Below are 27407 nucleotides of genomic sequence, written 5' to 3' on the forward strand. Positions count from 1 at the left end.
ATGAAATGAGAATGAGTCTTGATGGGCCAGATGGATGGGCTCGTGGCTGGATCAGCAAAGGGCAGAGAGCTCCAGTCCGACTCAGACGCCAGCAAGGTGGAGGTAGGGTACTGGTATGGGCTGGTATCATCAAAGATGAGCTTGTGGGACCTTTTCGGGTTGAGGATGGCGTCAAGCTCAACTCCCAGTCCTATTGTCAGTTTTTGGAAGACACCTTCTTCAAGCAGTGGTACAGGAAGAAGTCAGCATCCTTCAAGAAATACATGATTTTCATGCAGGACAATGCTCCATCACACACATCCAAGTACTCCACAGCATGGCTGGCCAGAAAGGGTCTAAAGGAAGAAAGATTAATGATGTGGCCTCCTTGTTCACCTGATCTGAACCTCATAGAAAACCTGTGGTCCCTCATCAAATGTGAGATCTACAAGGAGGGGAAACAGTACACATCTCTGAACAGTGTCTGGGAGGCTGTGGTTGCTGCTGCACGCAATGTTGATCGCAAACAGATCAAAACACTGACCGAATCCATGGATGGCAGGCTTTTGAGTGTCCTTGTAAAGAAAGGCGGCTATATTAGTCACTGATTTGTTTTTTTTTTTTGTTTTTGAATGCCAGCAATGTATATTAGTGAATGTTGAGTTGTTATATTGGTTTCCCTGGTGAAAATAAATGAGTGAAATGGGTATATGTTTGTTTTTTGTTAAGTTGCCTAATAATTATGCACAGTTATAGTCACCTGCACACACAGATATCCTCCTAAGATAGCTAAAACTAAGAAAGCCCTACTCCAACTTCCAAAAATACTCAGCTTTGATATTTATGAGTCTTTTGGGTTCATCAAGAACATACAGTGGTGCTTGAAAGTTTGTGAACCCTTTAGAATTTTCTACATTTCTGCATAAATATAACCTAAAACATCATCAGATTTTCACACAAGTCCTAAAAGTAGATAAAGAGAACCCAGTTAAATAACTCAGACAAAAATATTATACTTGGTTATTTATTTATTGAGGAAAGTGATCCAATATTACATATCTGTGAGTGGCAAAAGTATGTGAACCTTTGCTTTCAGTATCTGGTGTGACCCCCTTGTGCAGCAATAACTGCAACTAAACATTTCCGATAACTGTTGATCAATCCTGCACACTGGCTTGGAGGAATTTTAGCCATTCCTCCGTACAGAACAGCTTCAACTCTGGGATGTTGGTGGGTTTCCTCACATGAACTGCTTGCTTCAGGTCCTTGCACAGCATTTCAATTGAATTAAGGTCAGGACTTTGACTTGGCCATTCCAAAACATTAACTTTATTCTTCTTTAACCATTCTCTGGTAGAACGACTTGTGTGCTTAGGGTCGTTGTCTTGCTGCATGACCCACCTTCTCTTGAGATTCAGTTCACGGACAGATGTCCTGACATTTTCCTTTAGAATTTGCTGGTATAATTCAGAATTCATTGTTCCATCAATGATGGCAAACCGTCCTGGCCCAGATGCAGCAAAACAGACCCAAACCATGATACTACCACCACCATGTTTCACAGATGGGATAAGGTTCTTATGCTGGAATGCAGTGGTTTCCTTTCTCCAAACATAACGCTTCTCATTTAAACCAAAAAGTTCTATTTTGGTCTCATCCGTCCACAAAAGATTTTTCCAATAGCCTTCTGGCTTGTCCACGTGATCTTTAGCAAACTGCAGATGAGCAGCAATGTTCTTTTTGGAGAGCAGTGGCTTTATCCTTGCAACCCTGCCATGCACACCATTTTTGTTCAGTGTTCTCCTGATGGTAGACTCATGAACATTAACCTTAACCAATTTGAGAGAGGCCTTCAGTTGCTTAGAAGTTACCCTGGGGTCCTTTGTGACCTTGCTGACCATTACACGCCTTGCTCTTGGAGTGATCTTTGTTGGTTGACCACTCCTGGGGAGTGTAACAATGGTCCTGAATTTCCTTCATTTGTACACAATCTGTCTGACTGTGGATTGGTGGAGTCCAAACTCTTTAGAGATGGTTTTGTAACCTTTTCCAGCCTGATGAGCATCATCAATGTTTTTTTCTGAGGTCCTCAGAAATCTCCTTTGTTCATGTCATGATACACTTCCACAAACGTGTGTTGTGAAGATCAGACTTTGATAGATCTCTGTTCTTTAAATAAAACAGGGTGCCCACTCACACCTGATTGTCATGCCATTGATTGAAAACACCTGACTCTAATTTCACCTTCAAATTAACTGCTAATCCTAGAGGTTCACATACTTTTGCCACTCACAGATACAGTGGTGCTTGAAAGTTTGTGAACCCTTTAGAATTTCCTATATTTCTGCATAAATATGACCTAAAACATCATCAGATTTTCACACAAGTCCTAAAAGTAGATAAAGAGAACCCAGTTAAACAAATGAGACAAAAATATTATACTCGGTCATTTATTTATTGAGGAAAATGATCCAATATTACATATCTGTGAGTGGCAAAAGTATGTGAACCTTTGCTTTCAGTATCTGGTGTGACCCCCTTGTGCAGCAATAACTGCAACTAAACGTTTGTGGTAACTGTTGATCAGTCCTGCACACCGGCTTGGAAGAATTTTAGCCCATTCTTCCGTACAGAACAGCTTCAACTCTGGGATGTTGGTGGGTTTCCTCACATGAACTGCTCACTTCAGGTCCTTCCACAACATTTCGATTGGATTAAGGTCAGGACTTTGACTTGGCCATTCCAAAACATTAACTTTATTCTTCTTTAACCATTCTTTGGTAGAACGACTTGTATGCTTAGGGTTGCTGTCTTGCTGCATGACTCACCTTCTCTTAAGATTTAGTTCATGGACAGATGTCCTGATATTTTCCTTTAGAATTTGCTGGTATAATTCAGAATTCCTTGTTCCAACAATGATGGCAAACCATCCTGGCCCAGATGCAGCAAAACAGGCCCAAACCATGATACTACCACCACCATGTTTCACAGAAGCGATAAGGTTCTTATGTTGGAATGCAGTGCTTTCCTTTCTCCAAACATAATGCTTCTCATTTAAACCAAAAAGTTCTATTTTGGTCTCATCTGTCCACAAAACATTTTCCAATAGCCTTCTGGCTTGTCCACATGATCTTTAGCAAACTGCAAATGAGCAGCAATGTTCTTTTTTGGAGAGCAGTGGTTTTCTCCTTGCAACCCTGCAATGCACACCATTGTTGTTCAGTGTTCTCCTGATGGTGGACTCATGAACATTGGCTAATGTTAATGTGAGAGAGGCCTTCAGTTGTTTAGAAGTTACCTTGGGGTCCTTTGTGACCTCGCCGACTATTACACACTTTGCTCTTGGAGTGATCTTTGTTGGTCGACCACTCCTGGGGAGGGTAACAATGGTCTTGAATTTCCTCCATTTGTACACAGTCTGTCTGACTGTGGATTGGTGGAGTCCAAACTCTTTAGAGATGGTTTTGTAATCTTTTCCAGCCTGATGAGCATCAACAACGCTTTTTCTGAGGTCCTCAGAAATCTCCTTTGTTCGTGTCATGATACACTTCCACAAACATGTGTTGTGAAGATCAGACTTTGATAGATCCCTGTTCTTTAAATAAAACAGGGTGCCCACTCACACCTGATTGTCATCCCATTGAATGAAAACACCTGACTCTAATTTCACCTTCAAATTAACTGCTAATCCTAGAGGTTCACATACTTTTGCCACTCACAGATATGTAATATTGGATCATTTTCCTGAATAAATAAGTGACCAAGTATAATATTTTTGTCTCATTTGTTTAACTGGGTTCTCTTTATCTACTTTTAGGACTTGTGTGAAAATATGATGATGTTTTAGGTTATATTTATGCAGAAATATAGGAAATTCTGAAGGGTTCACAAACTTTCAAGCACCACTGTATGTAATATTGGATCATTTTCCTCGATAAATAAATGACCAAGTATAATATTTTTGTCTCATTTGTTTAACTGGGTTCTCTTTATCTACTTTTAGGACTTGTGTGAAAATCTGATGATGTTGTAGGTCATATTTATGCAGAAATATAGAAAATTCTAAAGGGTTCACAAACTTTCAAGCACCACTGTAGTTGTTTTTCAATAATAAAACTAATCCTCAAAAATACAACTTGCCTAATAATTCTGCACTCCCTGTATAAATGATTGGATTATAAATGATTGGATTAATTATTGGGTTCTGGCTTCATGCCCAATGGCCAATGGGGGCCCTTCTGTGTGGAGTTTGCATGGACTGAATTCCCAGCCTGGAGCCGGCATGGGAGTCACACAAACTCAGGCATGGATGGACCGGACCAGACTGTGACAGAGTCTTCTTCTTGGCTGGCAAGAGTGAAACTGAATATGGTCTTCTGTTTTCAAAGCCCATCTGCTTCAGTGTTCAATGTGTCATGCATGCTGAAATATCTTTTTGCTGAAGAGTGGTTATGTGAGTTACCCTCGCCTTCCTGTCAGCTCGACCCAGTCTGGTCATTCTTCTCTGACCTCTCTCAACAACAAAGTATGTCCACCCACTTGAGTACCACTCACTGGAGTTTTTTTGCTTTTCACACCATTCTGTATGAATTCAGACAGACAGAGAGACATCGAGATGTCGGCTGCTCGGTTGGGGAGAGGACGCTGGTGTTGTTTGTTTTCTGCTTCTCCATCTGAGCTCATCAGTTTACAATAGTATATAACATCAAGTATACTATTGTTATCGTGTTTCAGTAAACCTTTTGGATGTTTACTTGTTTTATACGGATTCTACCAACTCTGGTGGCTGTTTTACCTATCTGTTGCTGTCAGTGTACTACTGCTCGGGGACTCCTGTGTTGGCTTTTCCTGGTGCAGTCTGCCTCGATGCCTGGCCCTGGGATCCACAGTTTCTACAGTTGAGTCATTGCTGATTACTGATGCCTGACCCTCTGTGTTAGATGGTTCACCTTTGAACATCACATCCATAAGCTAATGGCTAACAAATTAAGCTGTCCATTACCGGCATGATGTTGAGTTATTCTCTCAAACAGCTGTTAAAATTGAACAACTGTGCCATTCCATTATGAATATAAATTATTAAACAACTTGGACTCCTTTGCTGTCCCTGTTACATTCACAGAAGCTCCTGTAGGAAGTTTGTCTACTCCCGGTTTGGTCATGCCATCCCATTCTTCTGGTCAGCTGCATGCACTGTCACACCTCAGACATGTCATCAGAGCACTGTTGCTCTTCAGACTAGTAGCACTGGAGTTTCCATGATGGAAAATGTGAAGTGGATTTCAGTCTACTTCGGCCAACACAGAGAATCACTGCCTCATTTAATATCAAAATTAAATGTTTAATGCACAATTTCTTACAAATAAATCTTGCTTCATACACAACCATATTCTGGACAAATGTTTGGACTTGATGTGCCTTACAGAAACCTGGCATCAACCAGGTGTTTTTTCTGTTCTAAATGAGACCTGTCCTCCTGGCTATTGCTACCTCCAGAAAGCCTGCAGCACAGGTCGTGGTGGTGGTCTGTCAGTCATTTACCACAGTGATCTGGATTTGTCTCCTCTGCCCCATGCCAGAGCTATCTTCTTTTGAATGCCTGGTATTTAAATGTAAGCCTCCTTTCTCCATGACGATACTTCTCATTTACCGGCCACACAAATCAAACCCATATTTAAGCTCTGAGATGAGCAACTTTCTTTCAACATTCTGTATAACCTCTGCCAATATTATAATACTTGGAGATATGAACATCCATGTCAATACCCCCTCCTGCCGTTTTGCAGCTGAATTCCTCCAATTATTGGATTGTTTTTACCTCAGACAACTTGTTGATGTCCCCCCACACACCAAGGAGCATACTCTTGATCTGGTCGTCACTGACTCTGCCCCCTCAGCAATCTACTTTTGTATGATTTGGGTGTGTCGGACCACAAGGCCGTCTCCATGGAGTTTCCATTATTATCTCCCATTATCAAGCCCAAATGCAAAATCTGCTTTAGAAAATTGAATAATATCAACCCATAAATTATGACAGTTGATCTCCAGCATGTTCTTCATACAGACTTTTTATCAGCCAATGACGCAGTGGATTTCTACAATAAAAACTTGAGCAGCATTCTGGATCTCCATGCTCCTGTCAAAACCAGAACAGTCACCTTCTCCCACTCTGCCCCCTGGTTCACCAGTGAGCTACAGAAAATGAAGGCAAATGAATGTGCTCTCGAGCAGTGTTATAAAGCTTCAGGGCTTACAGTTCACAAGCTAGTGTATCGGGAACACCAAAAGACCTACTCAAAGTCCTTTAGAGAGGCATGGTCACAGTTCTACTCAAATGTCATCAAAAATAGTCCTGGAAATTCCAAGCAGCTATCTTCCACTGTCAGTCATTTTCTCAAACCACAAACCCCTTCACTTACAGAAACTACAGAAGAGCACTGTAATAACTTTATGGCCTTCTTCAAAACAAAAATTTATACAATTCATTCTGTCCTTTCTGGTTCTTTCACTCTACCTGTCCCAACTGCCTACTCACAGTTTGAGATCTCCCAGGCCCTTAACTGCTTCCCAGAAATTTCACAGCAAGAGGTTGAAGATATCATCAGGAGAATGAAGCCCTCCACCTGTGCCCTTGACCCCTTTGCTACAGCCCTAGTGAAAGCAAATATCACTGCCATAAGTCCCTTAATCACCACTATAATAAACCTCTCCTTTCAGGCTGGCTGTATTCCATCAGCTCTAAAAGCCACTGCAATCAGACCACTTTTCAAAAAATCCACTCTTGATTCAAAGTTTTTGCCAATTACAGGCCCATTTCCAATCTCCCATTCCTCTCCAAAGTACTGGAAAAAGTAGTTGCTGCCCATCTTCAGGACCACCTTATGCACAACAACCTTTTGGAAAATTTTCAGTCTGGTTTCCGCTCTGCCCACAGCACAGAAACTGGTTAGAGTTACAAGCAACCTACTGATGGCAGCTGACGCTAGCTCACCTTCCCTCCTCACGCTTCTTGATTTGTCTGCTGCATTCAATACTGTTGACCATGGTATAGTCCTAAACTGGTTACATCACACCACTGGACTCAGTGGCATGGCCCTTAACTGTTTCAAATCTTATCTCACTGACGGAGTACATTTCCTTTGGAAATGCAAGATCCTGGACACACACAATCACTTGCGGGGTCCCTCAGGGGTCAGTCCTTGGTCCGATCCTGTTCACTCTATACATGCTCCCCTTTGGTCATGCCATTAGTCGCTATGGAATTTCATTACATTGCTACGCTTATGACACAACTTTAGATAAAAACAGATGCACATTCCTCTGAATTTTTGCCATCATCGTCATCATCATCATTATCCTCTCTATCTACATTCACAATATTGCCTATCTGGAGGAGATAAAGGCAAAATTCCCAGGAATTTTCAGAGTGGAAAATTTCCATGGAAATTTTGGGAATTAACAGGAATTTATGGGAATTTTGGGGAACTTTCAGGAATTTTCAAAACCAACTTTACTTAAAAATTGATACAAAAAAAATAAGGTCGTTTTATTCAGATTAGGATATTTCTCTGGGTCTCTGTTTTGTTCAGAAGAACATACAAGCAAAAACAAGCATGTAACTAATTAAACAACTGAGAAAATTAATAACCACCAAATGTTTTACAAAAACAATATGGGTTTTCCCTGGTACATGTATAATGAATTAAACAATAACCTTAGACTTTGTGAGAACTTATCTTCAAAAGCAACTTTCACTCTACTTATGATTTTGAAGACTACTTCCTGTAACTTTTTTGTTTACTAATTATACTTCAACAACTTGAATTCCTTTTTCATTTTGCAACTGGTTTGTAAACCATATCCTGTCAAGTAATTTGCTTGCAAATTATTGGATTAGAAGTAATGATTAGGGTATACAATGCTATTAAAACAATGACATTAAACAGCCTTGCTCCAGATTCAAAGAAAAAAGTGGCACTAATATATTTTACAAGCAGCAAAACTTATTTCAAGACTACTAATAATTTTACATTTTATATATATTTTTTAATATTCCTTGTTATTTTATGATGTGATACCTTTGTGATTAAATCTGCAGACAAGTCAAGTTTTGTAAAATTTTGTAATAAAAATGATCAAAATTGAGTTTTTGCAAGATTTTTAGATGAGTACTTGTTATGCAATGAGTTAGATTTCCAGTTAATTCTTACCAAAGGGTACACTCTAGAAAAATAATCTATTCAATTCAAAATTACTAGATATCTTGTCCAAGGGACACTTAATAGAAATCTATTCAAATGCAGATTCGAGAGGTCCCCAACATAAAAAAAAAAAAAAATTATTCAAAATATGTGTAGTAGACCAAAGGATACAAGACCTTATACACTTTTGTGGTAGGGAACTTGAGAATGCGCATTTGACCTTTGACAATTTTGACGGGATTTCTATTAAGTATCCCTCAGACTAGATAATTGAGATTGAGAATAATTTTTCACTGAAAAATCTGAATATAATACTAATATTGAAAAACTAAAAGCCTTTTATTAAGTGGCCTTTAGCAATATCCTATTGTTAATTAGCACAAAACAGTACATAATTGAAAGAAAGGCTTAACATGGGTTTTAATTTGTTTTTCTGGGTGATGAAATGTTTTAAAATATTTAAAACTTTATAAATGCCAAAATTGAAAATTCCCCCAAATTCCTAATATTCCCGGGCCCTTCAAAATTCCCAGAAACTTTCCGGGAAAGTTTCCAAAATTCCTGGAAACTTTCCACCCCTTTGCAACCCTATGTGGATGAATCACAACTTTGTCCAGCTGAACAGCTCCAAAACTGAAGCAATTTTGGTTGGTACCCCACACCAGCGCCCGTAGTCAGCTGGGATAGGCTCCAGCTTGCCTGCGACCCTGTAGAAGGATAAAGCGGCTAGAGATAATGAGATGAGACCCCACACCAGATCCAGTCGTCCTCCATAACCAGCACTGCATTCTCTGACCATGACATTCCCATCTTCTCATTAGTCACCGACCTTAGTGTAAAATTTGACCCCCAACTCACCTTTGAAGCCCATATCAAACATCATTCCAAGATCTGTTTTCATCATCTCAGAAATATTGCCAAATTCCCTCCCACTCTCACCTTATCAGATCTTGAAAAGTTGGTCCACGCTTTTGTCTCCTCCAGGCTGGATTACCACAATGCACTTCTCATTGGGCTCCCCAGCAAGAGTCTTCAAAGACTACAATACATTCAGAACAGCATTGCAAGGATCCTGATGAGAGTGCGAAAATATGAACACATCACACCCATTCTCCGTTCACTTCACTGGCTCCCTGTCTCTGCCAGGATTGAATACAAGGTCTCCCTTCTTACTTACCAGTGCATCAATGGAAATGCCCCCATCTGTCTGAAAGAATTACTCACCCCACTAACCTCAACGAGATTCCTCCGCTCTACCCACTCAAATCGCCTCCGCCATCCCAGGACAAAGCTCAGCACCATGGGTGATCGAGCCTTCTGTTCTGCTACCCCTCACCTATGGAATGCTCTCCCTGACCATCTGAGGGCACCACAAACTACTGAGAGTCTTAAAAAACATTTCTTTTTAGCAGAACATATGATTCTTAATTATGCTTTATTTTTGTTCATTTTTATGTTGTTTTGATCTGCCTTTTTAATGATATTTCTATTTTGTAGCACTTTGAGATTTGCTCTAAATGTAAAGTGTGTTACAAATAAGATGCATTATTATTATTATTATTATTATTATTATTATTATTATTATTATTATTATTATTAATTCTCAAGACTGCTGTGCATGAAAATCCCACTAGATCAACAGTTTCTGAAATACTTAAACCAGTCCATCTGGTCCTAATTTACTTGATATTTGGTTTTGTTGGTTTTTTTTTCTGTCACATTTGAATTTGTTATTTTATTTATTCTTTTTTTGTCACTTTTTTCATTTTCTTTCTTTTGTATGTACAAATAGTTACATACATTTTTATACATGTTCGAAATAAATAAATTCATTCATTCATTCAAATCCACAATTTAATTGTCCTTTTGGTACACATCATCATTTTGCACCTCTGCTTTTCCAGAGCCACATCAGTGAGAACAAAGAGGAGGTTCAGTACGTGAAAAAGCTCTTTCCAGATTGTGCATCCTACACGGACGTCTACGTGAAGCACGGGCTGCTCACAGACAAGGTGAGATGTCACAAAACTGGAGTTTATTTAGATTTGAACATCCTTTGTTACATATCAATATAAGGTATATAAAGATATGATATGCTAAGTTCCTACCAAAAACTTTTATTACTCCCTCCAAAAACTTTTATTACCCCCCCATTTTTTTGCATAACTTATTTTCTCATCACAATATTTCTATCACAAATTACAACACTGTCTCACAGTGGCATGTAATAAAGAAACAATATGTTCTTATGATATTAATCATCCATCCATCCATCCATCCATTATCCATAACCGCTTATCCTGTGCAGGGTCACGGGCAAGCTGGAGCCTATCCCAGCTGATAATGGGCGAGAGGTGGGGTACACCCTGGACAAGTTGCCAGATTATCACAGGGCTGACACATAGAGACAAACAACCATTCACACTCACATTCACACCTACAGTTAATTTAGAGCCACCAGTTAACCTAACCTGCATGTCTTTGGACTGTGGGGCAAACCGGAGCACCCTGAGGAAACCCACGCAGACACGGGGAGAACATGCAAACTCCACACAGAAAGGCCCCCATCAGCCACTAGGCTCAAACCCAGAACCTTCTTGCTGTAAGGTGACAGTGCTAACCACTACACCACCAGATATATGTTATTAATGAAAATATCATGTCCGCATCTGCTAGCACCCTTCACTCCACTTCCCTTCATATATAGCCACCATGGACTACAACACCCATCCTGCACTTCACCATTTACAGTCTACTGATTTCTTATTGCACACACCTGGACTCAATTACCATCACACCCATATAAGCACTCTCACAACATTCAGTCATTGTGAAGTAACTAGTCAGTGTTAGGTTTCCCAAAAGCCTTTTAACACTAAGAGCATCTTAACTAGGAGAGTGAGTGTTCATTGTGCTGCTCGCTCTACCATTTAACCATGATCTTTGTGCTACGATGCTTTTGGGAAGCTCAGCACAGTTCTATATGGCTGACTTTACCAAGCCTTTTGATTACTGTGGTGCTTTTCTGGTTTGACTTTGCTTTATACTTTGCCTTTTTGATATTGCCTCTGATATCCTGTTTGTGCCTCGCCTGACCACTGCATGTTTTTCGATTCTGCTTTTTGCTTAACGATTTGGATTTGTCTGCCAGTTTACATGATTAAATTCCTTTCTGCTTTTACATCCATCTGTTGCCTGCATACCTGACAAAAAATTGCAGCTAACCGTATGTTGAACTGTAGAATTACACAGGGCAATTTAGTGTTGCCAGTCCACCTATTGGCGCATTAGTGGGAGATCGGAAGAAACTGGAGATCCTAGAGGAATCCCTGACAGACACAGGGAGAAACATGGAAACTCTGCACAGATAGTAACCTAAGCTCAGAATTGAACCTTCCTAGCGGCACCACTGTGACATCCTCCTTCACTAATACTTGGGTTTATTCATTCATATTTGGAACCTGGGATTGATCAGCACAACTGATCCAGGATTTAGACAAGTCTGAAGTCTGTTTGTCTGTCGTTCTGCATATTGTGAACTTTAGAAACATGAACATGCAGTAGTGAATTGACACTTTTTGTTGCCATTCGGGCCCTGCGATGACCTGGCGACTTGTCCAGGGTGTACCCTAATTCTCGCTCATAGTCAGGCTCCAGCTTGCCTGCAACCTTGTACAGGATAAGCGGCTACAGATAATGGATGGATGGATGGATGGATGTTGCCATTTGGGGTGGCATGGTGGTGCAGTGGTTAGCACTGTTGCCTCACAGCAAGAAGTTTCTGAGATTATGCATGTTCTCCCTGTGCCTGCATGGGTTTCCTCCGAGTGCTCTGGTTTCCTCCCACAGTCCAAAGATATGTGGATTAGGTCAATGGGGTGCTCTAAGATGTGAGTGTAAATGGCTGTTTATCTCTGTGTTAGTCATATGATAGACTGGAGACCTTTTTGTGATATTTAATCCGTATCATGAGTTGCAGTTTGTTTGTAAAGCCACCTAGTGTTGCACGCATTGTTGGATAAATGAAAATGTTGATTCACCTAAAATCCTTTCCCAGTTTATTTTTGTGCAAATAGAAATAAAAATGATTAGTAAAACTACACACAGAAAGCAAACACCAACAGGTTGGCTACGGAGTGTTACTTCACAAATGCTGGTATCAAAAACTGGTCCACATTGGATCCCGAGAAAGAGATCACTGAGAAAGAGAGAGAAACGTTAGACTTATATTTTGTCCTGTGATCAATGCCATCTAAAAAAAGGACACTCTTTTGAAAAATTAAGACAGTGATGGCTCATGGATGCTACCTAACTGATGAAGAGCTGAAGATCTTCCATGAAAGAGGAGCAGCAGTCTCTCACTGCCCCAACAGCAACCTCTCGTAAGTGATGCCGGCTAAAGACATTCAAAGTCCATTTTTTCACAACTCCACACTTTTCATGTTGCCATACATTTTTTGTGTTATCAATAAGGGAATCTAATTTATTGCCATAATTTCAAGGTAACTTAAAAAATAATAGTTAAGAGATTGGTTTGGTTTATTTTAGCTTTTATTTACGGTCACATTTTTCAGTAGGTAAAAAAGTGTACACACTTTGTTAATGATTACTAACACTGGCCTTTAATTGCCTAACTTGTATCAAACTCTTGAGTGGTGGACTTCCACAAGCTTTTCACAATACTTTGCCAGGATTTTTGTCCATTCTTCCTTAGAGAACTCCCTCCTCTCTTAGACACACTTTTACAGTTCTGTCCACAAATTGTCTGTGGGCTTCAGGTCAGGGCTTTTTGATGGTCTCTTCAGTAATCGACAATAAAGTGTATTGTCTTTAACTGATTTTGTTACAACTTTGGAGTTATATTTAGGATCATTACCCTGCTGGAAGACCGAGTTATGACTGAGTTTTAACTTTTTGGCTGATGTCTTAAGGTGTTGTTTCAGTCTTTTTATAATCCTCCTTCCTCACTATACCATATTTTCTGAAGTGCTACGGTCCCTTTTCCAGCCCACAACATGATGCTACCACACCCATGCTTCACACTAGGGATGATGTTTTTGGGTTTAAAACCATCTTTCCTCCTTACATAGTGTTGATTGTTATAGCTTCATTTGACAAGAGAACAGTCCTTAAAAAGGTAAGGTTTTTGTTTTTTTTCCTGGTGATCACTTGTCAACTTTAATCTGTCTTTTTTATACTGGTCTTGGAGCAGGGGCTTCTTCCTTATGTGGTGATGTAAGGTTCTCTTAAAGCTAGACGGCCTTTTGATTTCATAAAATTGGTGAAATTTAGTTCCCTCTGAAATTTGGTCATTGTGACATATGTTTATTTCTGTAATATCTCAGAAAATATCAGGCCATTCTGTGGCTCAGAAGTTATTTAATTTGAGGGGATTCCCGAGTAAATAATGTGCATGAAAACGCTCGCTTCGTGCAATCAAGTGGACAGAGGAAGTCCGTGTGCGCATGCGCAGGTTTACCTTTGACTGTGCACTGACAGTTACATCATCTTGTTGCTAAACGAACAGCTGAGCACACCGAGGTGCTCGCTGACCACCAGTATTTATTAGTTTGGTCCTGCATTTCCTTTCCTTTGCAACATGTCTGTGAAGATTCTCAATCATCCAGGTCATAGTAAACTGTGGGTGGTAGAAATGGGCAACTGGACTTGCTTGAAGATTCTTGAAAATGTTTCACCTCTCGTCCGAAAGGCTTCCTCAGTTCAGAGAACTGAGGAAGCCTTTCGGACGAGAGGTGAAACATTTTCAAGAATCTTCAAGCAAGTCCAGTTGCCCATTTCTACCACCCACAGTTTCCTTTGCAACATAACGTCTTTTCTTCTTGCTTTCCATTACTGTATTCAGGCTTTCACATTTCATTCGCACACTCATGTCCTCCATTTTGCTCTCCTGTTTCAAATTTGTATCCCACAATGCCTTGCGCGAATGGGGAAAGCCCACCCCGTGATGGTGAAGCAGGACAAAATAGCAGAGAACTTAGGGCCACGTGGTCCTAAATTCATTAATTGTTCTATTTAAAAAAAGTAATAAAATTGGAAGTCTGTGATGTAAATTCAGTAGCTTTCAGTCCAGTAAACAAAAATAACTGGGTGTCAGGGAATATTCTTTTTATGACCTACACTTGAAAAATCTGAAAGGCAGTTGACCTTTAAAGGTGGATGTACTGTACACATTTGGTTCCTGTTGCCTCCACCTCCTTTCCCAGTTCCTTTGTTGTTATTTTGGGGTTGAACCTTTCAGACCAAAGTTCATTCATCAGTGGAGTTTATGTTGTGCCTCCTTTCTACAGTGTCTGTGTGATCCCCAAATTTTTATATATGCATACAATTGTTTGGGCAGATGCTTGTGGTACTGTCGGTTGTTAGGAAATTGCATCGAAGGAAGAAACTGACTTGTGGAGGTACACTTTTTTTTTTTCTGAGGTGAACTGCTTGGATTTCCCCATAGTATCAAGAGTAGAAAGACAATGGCCTTTAAATACAGCCATAGGTGCACTCACAATTAAATCCTAATTGTGAACCAGCTAATCAGAAGTTTCTAAAAGTCATTATACCAATTTCTAGAATCTTCCAGACTTTAAAGAGACAGGCAACTTGGTGTAAATTTTTGACCCAATTAGTGAATTAAAACGGTCTCTAATCAATTGTTTTAAAATGAGCTCTGATCTGAACCAAGTAGAAGCCTTAACTGACGTGCTAAAAGAAATGTATGGTGACATGAAATGGAGCTGTGAAACATTGAGTTTGAACACCTTTAGTCTAGATTTATATAAACTTTTTAGTCTCAGCTGTAATGAAAAATATATAGCAACATTTAAATGTGTATGTTGCACATTGCTTCATGAAATTTTTGGGGATTATTGAAATTTCTTTGATACATTCATCACTAATTGTGCTGAATATCTGTGATACACTGATTATTTTAGTGATTGTATGGTAAGAAGTAACATTGCAACCCTAGTTCATTTTTGAATATCATTAATATGACACTTTAAGCATTCCCCATTCCCACCCTCTCTCACTTCTTTACTCCAGCTTGATCAGTGGCATGCTTAACGTTAGGAATGTACTCAACCACAAAGTCAAGTTGGGCTTGGGCACAGGTAAGCTCTGAGAGTTTTGCTAGCTGTTGACTTACTATAAGTAAAATCTGAAACTTGGAATTCCTAAATTATTTTAAGTTAGACTTAATTCTTTGAAATTTTGTGGATCTCCAGGAGAAAAGATTGTCTTACACACCTACCGTATAGGAGGTTATGATTAGATGTAGACATAGAATTTCCTGTCACAAAGCTGTGACTATCAGGACAAAAGGTATCATAATGTTGAAGATGCTTCACTTTTCCAGGAGGTTAAATGAGATGAAAGACAATACGAGACCTGGACAAATGAACAGCCTTCAGGGACGTATTTTGACATTTTCTCTTTCATGCAGATGTAGCAGGCGGTTACTCCTCGTCCATGCTGGATGCTATTCGCAAAGCTGTGGACACATCTAAAGCCTTGTGCATGCAGGATGCCCAACTTCAGCCCCTCAGCTTTAAGGAAGCCTTTCGTTTGGCTACGCTCGGAGGCAGTGAAGGTCAGCGCATTTTCATTAAATGAACTGAACTCCAATGAGGATCTTGTACAACTTGCATTAACCAATAACTTTAACCACTTATTTGTCAGATTTAATATAATACCCTGCACAAAATTTCTTTTAAAGTGATTTTTTCCCCCTCATAAATTGTGATTCTGCAAACCCAACATAATTACATACAAATCAAACATGACCACAGTTCATCTGCTTTCTGCATTACTTTTTTTCACAGAAAAATAAGGAACTAGAATCTGCTGAATCTGTCCAATGTTAAACACGAGTAACCTGAAAGTACAATATATATATATTTTTATTTACAACATGATTTTCCAATTCTAATAGCTGGATTTTATTTGTTCCCTGACACTTGCAGCACTCTCATTGGACGATTGCACAGGAAACTTTGAGGTGGGAAAGGACTTTGATGCCGTGCGTGTGAACATATGCATTCCTGGAAGCCCAATCGATTTGTTTTCTGGAGATAACCCTGAGGTTTGGCCTGTTCTGACATAAACAATGCTTTGACCAGTTTTTCTTTCCTCTTTTATATGCTACAAGTTTTGGCTTTGTAAATATGGTGTATAAACATTATTAAAGGGATCCGCCAACGGATTTATTCTCAAACTTATTTTAAGTAAAAGTAGTTGCAGATTTCAAAAATGAAACTGTCATTTTCAGAGACCAAATAGTGTTTGAGAAAAATGAATTTTCTTTAAAATGCCAGATGAGCTTTGTATGCAATGACATCATGTAGTGGTCACTTGAAGCAACTCAGCTGTTTATATTCTCTGTTTACATCGTAGTTTTGCTAGTTTTACAAGGATTTTGCCGAATTTCAGTTTTTAAATAAGTATGCCTCGTTGTGTAGCACATAAATGTCACAATGATGCTAAAAGGAAAGCACAAGCTGGAACGAGACTGCATTTCTGCAAAGAAAATGCCAAGTGTGCTTGATCAGCTATAGCAGAGGGTCACCGAGAGAAACTGGATCAGACATGAGACCTTGTGCTGCAAAATCTTTTTTTTTATTTTTACATGATCTACATGGGGGCGGCACGGTGGTGTAGTGGTTAGCGCTGTCGCCTCACAGCAAGAAGGTCCTGGGTTCAAGCCCCCGGGGCCGGCGAGGGCCTTTCTGTGTGGAGTTTGCATGTTCTCCCCGTGTCCGCGTGGGTTTCCTCCGGGTGCTCCGGTTTCCCCCACAGTCCAAAGACATGCAGGTTAGGTTAACTGGTGACTCTAAATTGACCGTAGGTGTGAATGTGAGTGTGAATGGTTGTCTGTGTCTATGTGTCAGCCCTGTGATGACCTGGCGACTTGTCCAGGGTGTACCCCGCCTTTCGCCCATAGTCAGCTGGGATAGGCTCCAGCTTGCCTGCGACCCTGTAGAAGGATAAAGCGGCTAGAGATAATGAGATGAGATGAGATGAGATGATCTACATGGGCCCTGTGATGATCTGGCGACTTGTCCAGGGTGTATCCCGCCTTTCGCCCGTAGTCAGCTCGGATAGGCTCCAGTTTCCCTGCGACCCTGTAGAACAGGATAAAGCGGCTAGAGATAATGAGATGAGATGAGATGATCTACATGGTGATGGTTCTGGGTAGATTAACACAGAGAGAGAGAGAGAGAGAGAGAGTGTATACAGCTGTACATATAAACAGCTGAGTTGCTCCAAGTGACCACTACATGACGTCATCGCATACATCAAGCCCATCTGGCATTTTAAAGAAAATTAATTTTTCTCGAACACTATTTGGTCTCCGAAAATGAAAGTTTGACTTTTGAAATCTGCGACTACTTTTACTTAAAATAAGTTTGAGAATAAATCTGCTGGAGGATCTCTTTAAGGCTTCCTAATGTGTAGAGAAAGTGTAATGCTTTTAAAATATTAGAACGGGATCAGAGTTTTTGTTCTGCATACTACAAAAAATGCTACATATACAGTGTTTAGCAGATATGCTTGTCCATAGTGACTTGTAGAAATGGTGTTGATAAAGATAGAGGCTTATGAAAATTTGTTTTCTGTATAAACATTGACTAAAGTGGCCTGAGTTTCCCAGAAGCATCGCAGCACAAAGATCATCGTTAAATGGTGGAGCAAGCAGCACAATGAACGCTCTCTCTCCTAGTTAAGATGCTCTTGGCATTAAGAGACTTTTGGGAAACCCACCACTGTTATTTGGGTTTTACACCACAGCACTGTTGAATTCTTGAATGTGATTGGTGTTGAGGCAGCACAGTGGTGTAGTGGTTAGCACTGTTGCCTCACAGCAAGAAGGTCCTGGGTTTGAGCCCAGCGGCCGACAGGGGCCTTTCTGTGTGGAGTTTGCATGTTCTCCCCGTGTCTGTGTGGGTTTCCTCCGGGTGCTCTGGTTTCCCTCACAGTCCAAAGATATGCAGGTTAGGCTAATTGGTGGCTCTAAATTGACCGTAGGTGTGAATGGTTGTTTGTCTCTATGTGTCAGCCCTGCAATGACCTGGCGACTTGTCCAGAGTGTACCCCGCCTCTCACCCATCGTCAGCTGGGATAGGCAGGGTACACTCAACAAATATCAACAAATATAGCTAGAATAAATATGTGGTTGTTAGGAGTGATTAAATGAAACAGCTGCTTCTCTGGAACTAATGGGATCATTGTGTTTGTTTTTAGGTTATTTTGGAGAAATTTCTAAATCTGGGTGAGACATTTACAATCTTGTATATTCTTTATATTTACTGCATGTAATGTGTGCATTTTTTAAACAATGAAACTGACTCGTGTAAGAATAAGATTCAACAATTTCTAAAACCTAATCATTTAATAAATAATTTAATGCTAAACCAAGGAAGTCAAGGTTATAGCCTTCTATACGTTGTTTTATAAGATGCATTCACATGTTTAGGTTTTGATGACATGACATCACACCTTGATTTCCATGTGTCTACATGTTCATGTCACAGGTGACGATCGGAACATCGTCGAGGTCTACGTGGCCGGTAAACAAGTGGTGCCTTTCCCTGAATTGAAGTAATTTTTCCAGAACCTTCTTCAAACCAGATCACCGCCAACCATGAGATATGAACAACACTTTAATAGCTTATTAGGAATTTTTATTTATGGTCATTTCAGTTGTACTTGCTGCTTATAAGAAATAAAAGTGACATTTTATTGTGTTTTGGATTCGGTCCCAGTAATTTGTATAGTATTATCTGGCATTAAAAGTAAAAGGCAGTGCGCAAACAATGAAGCACTGTCACATACAACCCAACTTAAGGATGAGTAATCAATAGGTATCAGTTCCAAATGACTCAGCATCCACTGCACAAACACCTATACCAAATATCTCCACAACAACAGGATTAATCAGTAATGGCTTGCTTTAAGTTCTGTGAAATCCACACACACATTTCATCCTCTCATAGCTTTCTGTTGCACCTGATCCTGCTGTGTGTGACAAGCGGTACAAGCCTGCCATGTGCAGGTGACTTGGTGCAGCACAGGAATTCTGCAGATGACTGCAAATCAGCCACAGGGGGCGCTAATGTGCTATTTTCAGCTGGACAAATTTGGCTTTGCTTGGTAATCCTAAACCAGACATGACCACTTGGTTCAGTCCAGTGATGAGCTGTTTGTGGCACAGGCTGTGGAAAAAGATGGATGTTTTATCTTTCCATCTGATGTCTGTGTATCAGCTTCTCTGCTTGTGGCAGTTGAAATCCACAGTCTTAGGACCACTTTTGCCATCTCTCTCTCTCTCTCTCTCTCTCTCTCTCCACACACACACAGAGCTTGTAGTACTCGAGTCCAGGACTCAGACTCGAGTCCGACTCGTGCCCTAATTTTAAGGACTCGTGACTTGATTTGGACTCGGACTTGGGCGTTAACTGCATTCGGACTCGTAAATTGGAGACAAGGACTCTGATTTTTTCTTTATTTTTTGTAACATGCCATAATAATTTGACATAAAAGAGTTATATCCACATTATTTTTTATACTTATTTGATGGTAAGTTAAAGATTAAAGATTTCCACTGATTTTTATACTAAATCGCACACAACAAACCAAATCCAAGTTCCCTGCCATGTAGTTCCATGGTGTCAGAATCAAAGCTTTTGTTACCTCAACCTGTGACGGAGTAAGCGGGGCGAGGGATTGTAATCACTGCGGTTTGTTTGCTTGTGCGTCTGTCTATTAACAATCTAGCGTCTAGACGGTTGCACTGATTGACTTCAAATTTTCAGGGTAGGTGGGCAATGGTCTGTAGATTACCTGAGTTAAATTTTGGGGTTAATTGGGTCAAGGTAATCGGAAAGGACAACCTTTCGGTCAAAATAACATATTTTCCATTATAACTCAAAAACAGTTGCAGGCATACAAATGTTTACTATTATGAGCATATAGGAACTCTCATATGGCCTTTCATTTGGCACCATGACCTTTGACCTTGAGTGACCTTGAAAGGTCAAACTCAAGGTCATGGATTTTCAAAGGGCTGTAACTTGAAAATGGTTGATGGTAGAAAGATATTTACTATTATCAACTTATAGGAAGTGCCATTTGGGCTTTCATTTGACACCATGACTTTTGACCTTGAATGACTTTGAAATGTCAAAGTCAAGGATTTTCATAGGACTATAACCTGACAGCTGATGATTGAGAAATATTACCATTATCAGCATATAGGTGTAAAATAAGTGCTGCCGAGCGAGGTTTGTTTTGCCTGGTAACACTAGTTTTTGAGATGCATCACGTTTGTGTAACATGGTTATGTTTTTTGAAATGCACACAACACAAGTGCATGTGTTCCAATAAAGCATATTCGAGTGTTATGTTTGTGAGAGTGTTATATTTTTGACATGGATGCTTAACATTAGTGCCACCAGCCTTTTCCACAGCTGGTGTCATTTGTGTCGGACTTGACTCGAAATTTTCTTGAAATGACTTGGACTTGACTTGGAGTTGAACACTAGGGACTCGAGACTGAACTCTGACTTGAGATTTAGTGACTGCACAGAGCTAACAATTCTGCTTTGTGTTTGAAGCCAGACAGGTCTGTTTTGTGGAGCTGAAGTGTGAAGGCTGATTCCTCTCAACACTGTAATTACCAAACAGCTTCTATAAGTCACACTATGCCCACAGCGTAACTGACAAAGGCTCTGTGTGTTGAAGGAGAGGCTGCATTTACTGTTTTCATCTGAGCGTTTCAGTCCAACAGAGTGTCCTGAGACTAGCAATAATGTTTACTCTATCTTAAATGGACTGTACTTCTCAACTTTTTGTCTCTCACACTGCTTTTCTGTCTGTATAATTCTCTCTTCCTGTTTCTTACTCACGATCTTCTTTCTCTCTGTCAAATATCTACAATAATGTTCTGGTTCTATATTACAGCCTTTCTACTCAAACACATTAAGGTTTGAATTAAACCAATACAATTCAATGACCAGTCGAACATGCTATTAACTGTATAATAAATAATAACTTTTGGTTATTAATATATATTATTATATTGAGTTGTGGGCGGCACGGTGGTGTAGTGGTTAGCGCTGTCGCCTCACAGCAAGAAGGTCCTGGGTTCGAGCCCCGGGGCCGGCGAGGGCCTTTCTGTGTGGAGTTTGCATGTTCTCCCCGTGTCCACGTGGGTTTCCTCCGGGTGCTCCGGTTTCCCCCACAGTCCAAAGACATGCAGGTTAGGTTAACTGGTGACTCTAAATTGACCGTAGGTGTGAATGTGAGTGTGAATGGTTGTCTGTGTCTATGTGTCAGCCCTGTGATGACCTGGCGACTTGTCCAGGGTGTACCCTGCCTTTTGCCCGTAGTCAGCTGGGATAGGCTCCAGCTTGCCTGCAACCCTGTAGAAGGATAAAGTGGCTAAAGATAATGAGATGAGATGAGATTATTATATTGAGTTGTGATTTCCATGACTATAAACAAACAAATCCATGTGTATGTTTTATACCTGCTTTATACTCAGGAGCTCCATTCACTGTTCATGTCTTCAAAACAAGCAGCACTCAGCAGGCTTGAATGAAGATGCTTCGTGGAGAGATGATGACACTTTGGGTTCTGAATCACATTTCAACACTCATTTCCCCTATGGAAAAAAATCACATACATGTCACGTGATTAATGTGTTCACGTATGAAGAAATGAAGGTGCAGTTCAACATGTGGTGCATGTGAACTCAAACAAACACATGAAATCTTGTCAACATGTGGGAAAAATAATTGTTGTTCTGAAAAAAAAAAAGAAAAATGAAACCACAAGTCCTACATGTGAAAAATTAACATCAGGTGAAAGAGGGAAAGAAAAACTATTTCAGACATTTGACCTTGCTGTGACCTTGAACCTTTTTGGATCCGTTTTAAAATCTACAGTCGTGGCCAAAAGTTTTGAGACTGACACAAATTTTGGTTTTCACAAAGCTTGCTGCTTCAGTGTTTTTAGATCTTTTTGTCAGATGTTTCTATGGTATACTGAAGTATAATTAGAAGCATTTCATAAGTTTCAAAGGCTTTTATTAACACATACATCAAGTTTATGCAAAGAGTCAATATTTACAGTGTTGACCCTTCTTTTTTCAAGACTCCTGCAATTCTCCTTGGCATGCTGGATATCAGGTTCTGGGCCAAATCCTGACTGATGGCAACCCATTCTTGCATAATCAGTGCTTGGAGTTTATCAGAATTTTTGGGTTTTTGTTTGTCCACCTGCTTTTTGAGGATTGAAAATAGGTTGTTGATGGGACTAAGATCTGGGGAGTTTCCTGGCCATGGACTCAAAATTTCAAAGTTTTGTTCCCCGAGCCACTTAGTTATCACTTTTGCCGTGTGACATGGTGTGCCACTGTGCTGGAAAAGCATTGTTCATCACCAAATTGCTCCAGGATCATTGGGAGAACTTGATCTTGGAGGATGTTTTGATACCATTCTTTATTCATGGCAGTGTTCTTAGGCAAAATTGTGAGTGAGCCCACTCCCTTGGATGAGAAGCAACCCCACACATGAATAGTCTCAGGAAGCTTTACTGGTGGGCAGCACGGTGGTGTAGTGGTTAGCACTGTTGCCTTACAGCAAGAAGGTTCTGGGTTGGAGCCCAGTGGTCGACGGGGGCCTTTCTGTGTGGCGTTTGCATGTTCTCCCCATGTCTACGTGGGTTTCCTCTGGGTGCTCCGGTTTCCCCCACAGTCCAAAGACATGCAGGTTAGGTTAACTGGTGGCTCTAAATTGACTGTAGGTGTGAATGTGAGTGTGAATGGTTGGTTGTCTCTGTGTCAGCCCTGCGATGATTTGGCTACTTGTCCAGGGTGTACCTTGCCTCTCGTCCATCGTCAGCTGGGATAGGCTCCAGCTTGCCCGCGACCCTGCACAGGATAAGCGGTTACAGATAATGGATGGGTGGATGGATGCTTTACTGTTGGCATGACACAGGACTCATGGTAGCGCTCACCTTTTCTTCTCTGGACAATCATTTTTCCAGATGTCCCAAACAGTCTGAAGGGGGCTTCATCAGAGAAAATAACTTTACCCAGTCCTCTGCAGTCCAATCCCTGTACTTCCTGCAGAATGTCAGTCTGTCCTTGATGTTTTTCTTGGAGAGAAGTGGCTTCTTTGCTGTCCTTCTTGACACCAGGCCATCCTCCAAAAGTCTTCATCTCACTGTGCATGCAGATGCACTCACACCTCACACACTCAGACAAATGGCAAACTCACTATATAGTCCCCTATATAGTGAGTGATTTTGGACACAGCACTGCAGAAAAGAATGTTTCTAGACACTTATTAAAGTGCATATCCTGGACCAATTTCATGTTTTTTTATATGAAAGTATGTCCCTTTACACACTCATCCAAAAGGGTAATTTTGCACAAGGCCATCTGTCTACAGCAGAAAAAAATGAAATAACAAAACGCGTCTGGAAAAATCCCAAGGGAGTCTGGAGCCAGATTCGTGACGTCACGTGCGGATCCGCCAGCAGGCTGAGAGAGCTGGCATGGATTCAGTGCACAGCCTGTGTAGACCAAGTTTAGCAGCTAGTGATTTTGCATTGAAATATGGACTGTCACCTGAGCTTCTAAACCCATGGATTCATGTATCAATGCTCATCTATCTATTGCTACATAAATCATGTTTTTTCTAATTACTGTTATGTATTTATATATTTCTTCATTTAGAAGAGTACTGGCTACTGTAGGAGAAAGATTTCATAAGCTACACACATGGAATTGGCTAAGCAGGGTTGTATATACTGTACATTTAATGTGTTTGACAGGTCCCAAGATCTCAAGTCCTGACACGCATATCCTTTGATACATGTGAAGTAAATGTATTATTGCCCAGCGCTTTTGTGTTGTTTACTTTTGTGTCAATAAATAACATTATCTGTGTACCACACAAACACAGGAACACCTAATTTAGAGTATAGTCTCTCTTATTTCTTACCCTGGCAACAGTCAACTTGTGAATCGCTGATTTTCTTGGTCTTTTTCTTGGCTCTGCTTTGGTCCTCGGCTTCCGGGTGCCTCGCACGAAGTGCTCCCATTTTTCTCTCATTGTCTGGTCTTTTGGAAAATGATGAGTACTAATCCCATCAAGATTGGTGTTGCGGCACCCTCCTATGATACATCTGTTAACCATTTTAATAATTATGTGATAACGAAGAAATTTGCAGAAAACCACCAGGTTGTTTTCTCATAAACAAACCAGCGCTGACGTAGGATTCAGAAGGAGGCGTCCCGCAAGTGACGTCACGAAAATCAATGTTTGCCGGGAAATCCAGATACCAAGTTTTTTCAGAGGCAGACGAATTCGCCTCAAATGGCTTGATTTCAACTGAATTTTTCTGGTATTGCACAAGGTAAAAAAAATTGCACAAAATGCAAAATGTGACAGATATTTGATCAAAGTTTAATATAAAATAAGAGAATTACATTGATCTTGCTCCTGAATTTACCCATGATATGCACTTTAAGCCTCACAACTGTTGAAAAAGCTTTTTTCTGGCACCTTCCAAATAATCTGTTGGTATGGAGGTGGAGTCTGATGGTGGTTTTGGAGATGTGGAAACCCCAAGATTTTACTTTTTCTTGTAATTCACCAACAATGATCCTTGGGGATGTTTTTTTTTTTTGGCCCCTCATACTATATAGTCGCCTGGAAGAGGAGCCAAGTTTATTTTATCCCCATATCCAGTCAGGAGGAGGTCCTGACTGTATATGGGGATAAAATAAACTTGGCTCCTCTTCCAGGCAAGTTTGTAACAGTTCTATTTGGTGTCCACTTTATTTTTGCCCTCACAGTAGAAATGAACATTTTCAGGCGAGGAGTTATTTTTTATAACCATTCCCTGACTTATGAAGGTCAACACACTTCTCCCTCATTTGGTTTGTACATTCTCTTGTCTTTCCCATGTTGATGGATGACTAAGGGAATTTAATCTCTGTGTCACCTCATGTTTGTCCCCCAGTTAATCAGGAAATCATGGATTAGTTTGAAAGTTCCTACACACTCCAATCCTGAGAGGAAAATTTTGCTGCTCAAAGCTTGGGCTTCTATAGCTTGGGAGACAAATCTGAGGTACGGCTTGGACCATACTGTCAAGATCTTGTTTGATATTTTCCTGTAAAGACAGAGCAAGCGAGGTTAATCAGTAGTTTGAAATCCATGTTATTTTCACATGGTCATGAAGAAAAAAAAAAAAACGCAACAAACAGTCAAATAGAACAGTAGTGAAAACTACAAATTCAAACAGCATCTAACAGCTCCGTATTGAGCGAGTCACAGTGTTTAAGCTTGATCAAGGTTCTAATCTGGAGTGGTTAGTTTCCTGTATAATCTGCCTTGAAAAATAAAATTCTTTTGGACCATAATTGAAAAATTTCTGGAAAAATAGTGAGTGTAGTTATTTCACGAGGGAGAAAAAAATGGAGAAATAAACCCAGGGTCATAAACTTAGCCACTGATAATTTTTGCAGATGTATATTTTGCATATTTATAAATTTATAATGAATTTTTCATAAGCAAGCAAAACTATTTGTCACGATCAATACAAAAACGTACACAAAGTTGTACGCAAAATGTCTCAAAGCTGCTTTGTGAAAATGTTCATTGTTAAACACTATACAAGTAAACCTGAATTGAGATGAGTCAGTAATAAAGGACTTGAGACCAAATACTATTTTTCTTTCTTCCTTTTAATTATACTATCATGATCACAAAATCTTTCAGAAAAAATGAAAAGATGAGAAATGAAAGTATATACAAATGCATTGTAACAGATTTACTAAGATTATACAAAAGAAATTTACAGTGTAAAAAAATTACTAGATTATACATTAAATATACTCCTAATAAATTAAGTGAGGAAATTAATAACAATACTAAATTATACATTAAATATAATAATAAATATGAAGACAAAGAAATTAACAGCGGAACAGAGATATTACTAGATTATACATTAAATATACTACTAATAATAATAAATTTAACATATATTGTGCCTCTCTCAGACTCAAGGTCACTTGACAATTTTAAAAAAAAAATCTCCAAAAGGAGTGCATGAAAGGGCCTGCATTCACCCGTACAGTCTTGGATCAGGAGCAAGCATCAGGAGCATTTTCTTCACCCCTGCAATAAATGATCAGGAAAAACCAATCAATATATTTATTATATAATATTTATATTTAGCTATAAAGAGCTCTGTTCCATTTTATTCTTGCATATACAGTACAATTACAATTTTCATGTCAGTTACTTATTACCACATGAAGTGCAAGATGCAAAACATTTCCATTCTACATGCAAAAAAGCACCATCTTTCAACACCCCCAAAAAAGTGCAATGCTAAAAAGTAAGTGAACCCTTTATAATTCCCTGCATTGATGTATAAATTTATCTTGGTCTGATCGTCATCCAAGTTACAATAATTGGGGGGGGGACAAACAAACAAAAAAATTTAACTAATTATATTCTTTTATGTCTTTTATTGAACACACCTTAAACACAACGCTTGTGGAGAAAGTAAGTGAATCCTTGGATTTAAAAACTGTTCCACCTCCTGTAGCAGCAGTAACCTCAAACAAGTGCTTAGTAGCTGGGGATCAGAGCAGCACAGCGTTCAGGAGGAGTTTTGGACTATTCTTCTGGACAGACCTGCTTCAGCTCAGCTACACTGAGGATGTCTGGTGTGAAAGGCTTGGATTGGGTTAAGGTCTGGGCTCTGAATGGGCCAATCCAAAAGGCGGATTTTTTCCCTTTCTTTTTTTAAACCACATTGTTGTAGATTTGTCTGTGTTTAGGGTCATTGTCCTGACCGTGCTGCATCACCCAACTTCTACTGAGCTTCAGCTGGTGGATGGTGTAGTAGATTCATGAACAGAGATATTAGCCAGTTCCCATGATTCCTTCAAGACTTTAGCTGTTACTCTAAGGTTCTTCTTTACCTCATTGAAGATTCTGCATTCAACCTTTGAAGCAATCTTGGCTGTGTGTCCACTTCTAGAGAGACGCACATCTCATGTGAAATCATCTCATTTGTCTAACTGTCAACTGGTGAATATCTAAACTCTGAGATTGCTTTGTAATGCTTTCCAGCTTTATGCAAATCAACGATTTTTGATCTTGGGTCTTCTGAGAGCTCTCTCTCTCT

General features: G+C 39.9%; 1 protein-coding gene across 1 annotated transcript in view; it reads left to right on the forward strand.

Annotated features, from left to right (window-relative positions):
- The window catches only part of gda (guanine deaminase), a 68196-nt gene extending 49262 nt beyond the window's left edge, over positions 1–18934 (forward strand). The window contains exons 8-14 of the mRNA XM_060906741.1: positions 10085–10192; positions 12465–12562; positions 15234–15301; positions 15634–15780; positions 16154–16272; positions 18432–18459; positions 18722–18934. Coding sequence (XP_060762724.1) covers positions 10085–10192; positions 12465–12562; positions 15234–15301; positions 15634–15780; positions 16154–16272; positions 18432–18459; positions 18722–18792 — 639 coding nt within the window. The 3' untranslated portion in view covers positions 18793–18934. The remainder of the gene's footprint in view (positions 1–10084; positions 10193–12464; positions 12563–15233; positions 15302–15633; positions 15781–16153; positions 16273–18431; positions 18460–18721) is intronic.
- The last annotated feature ends 8473 nt before the right edge of the window (positions 18935–27407 follow it).

Source organism: Neoarius graeffei, chromosome 24, assembly GCF_027579695.1.
Source record: "Neoarius graeffei isolate fNeoGra1 chromosome 24, fNeoGra1.pri, whole genome shotgun sequence".
Lineage (NCBI taxonomy): Eukaryota > Metazoa > Chordata > Actinopteri > Siluriformes > Ariidae > Neoarius > Neoarius graeffei.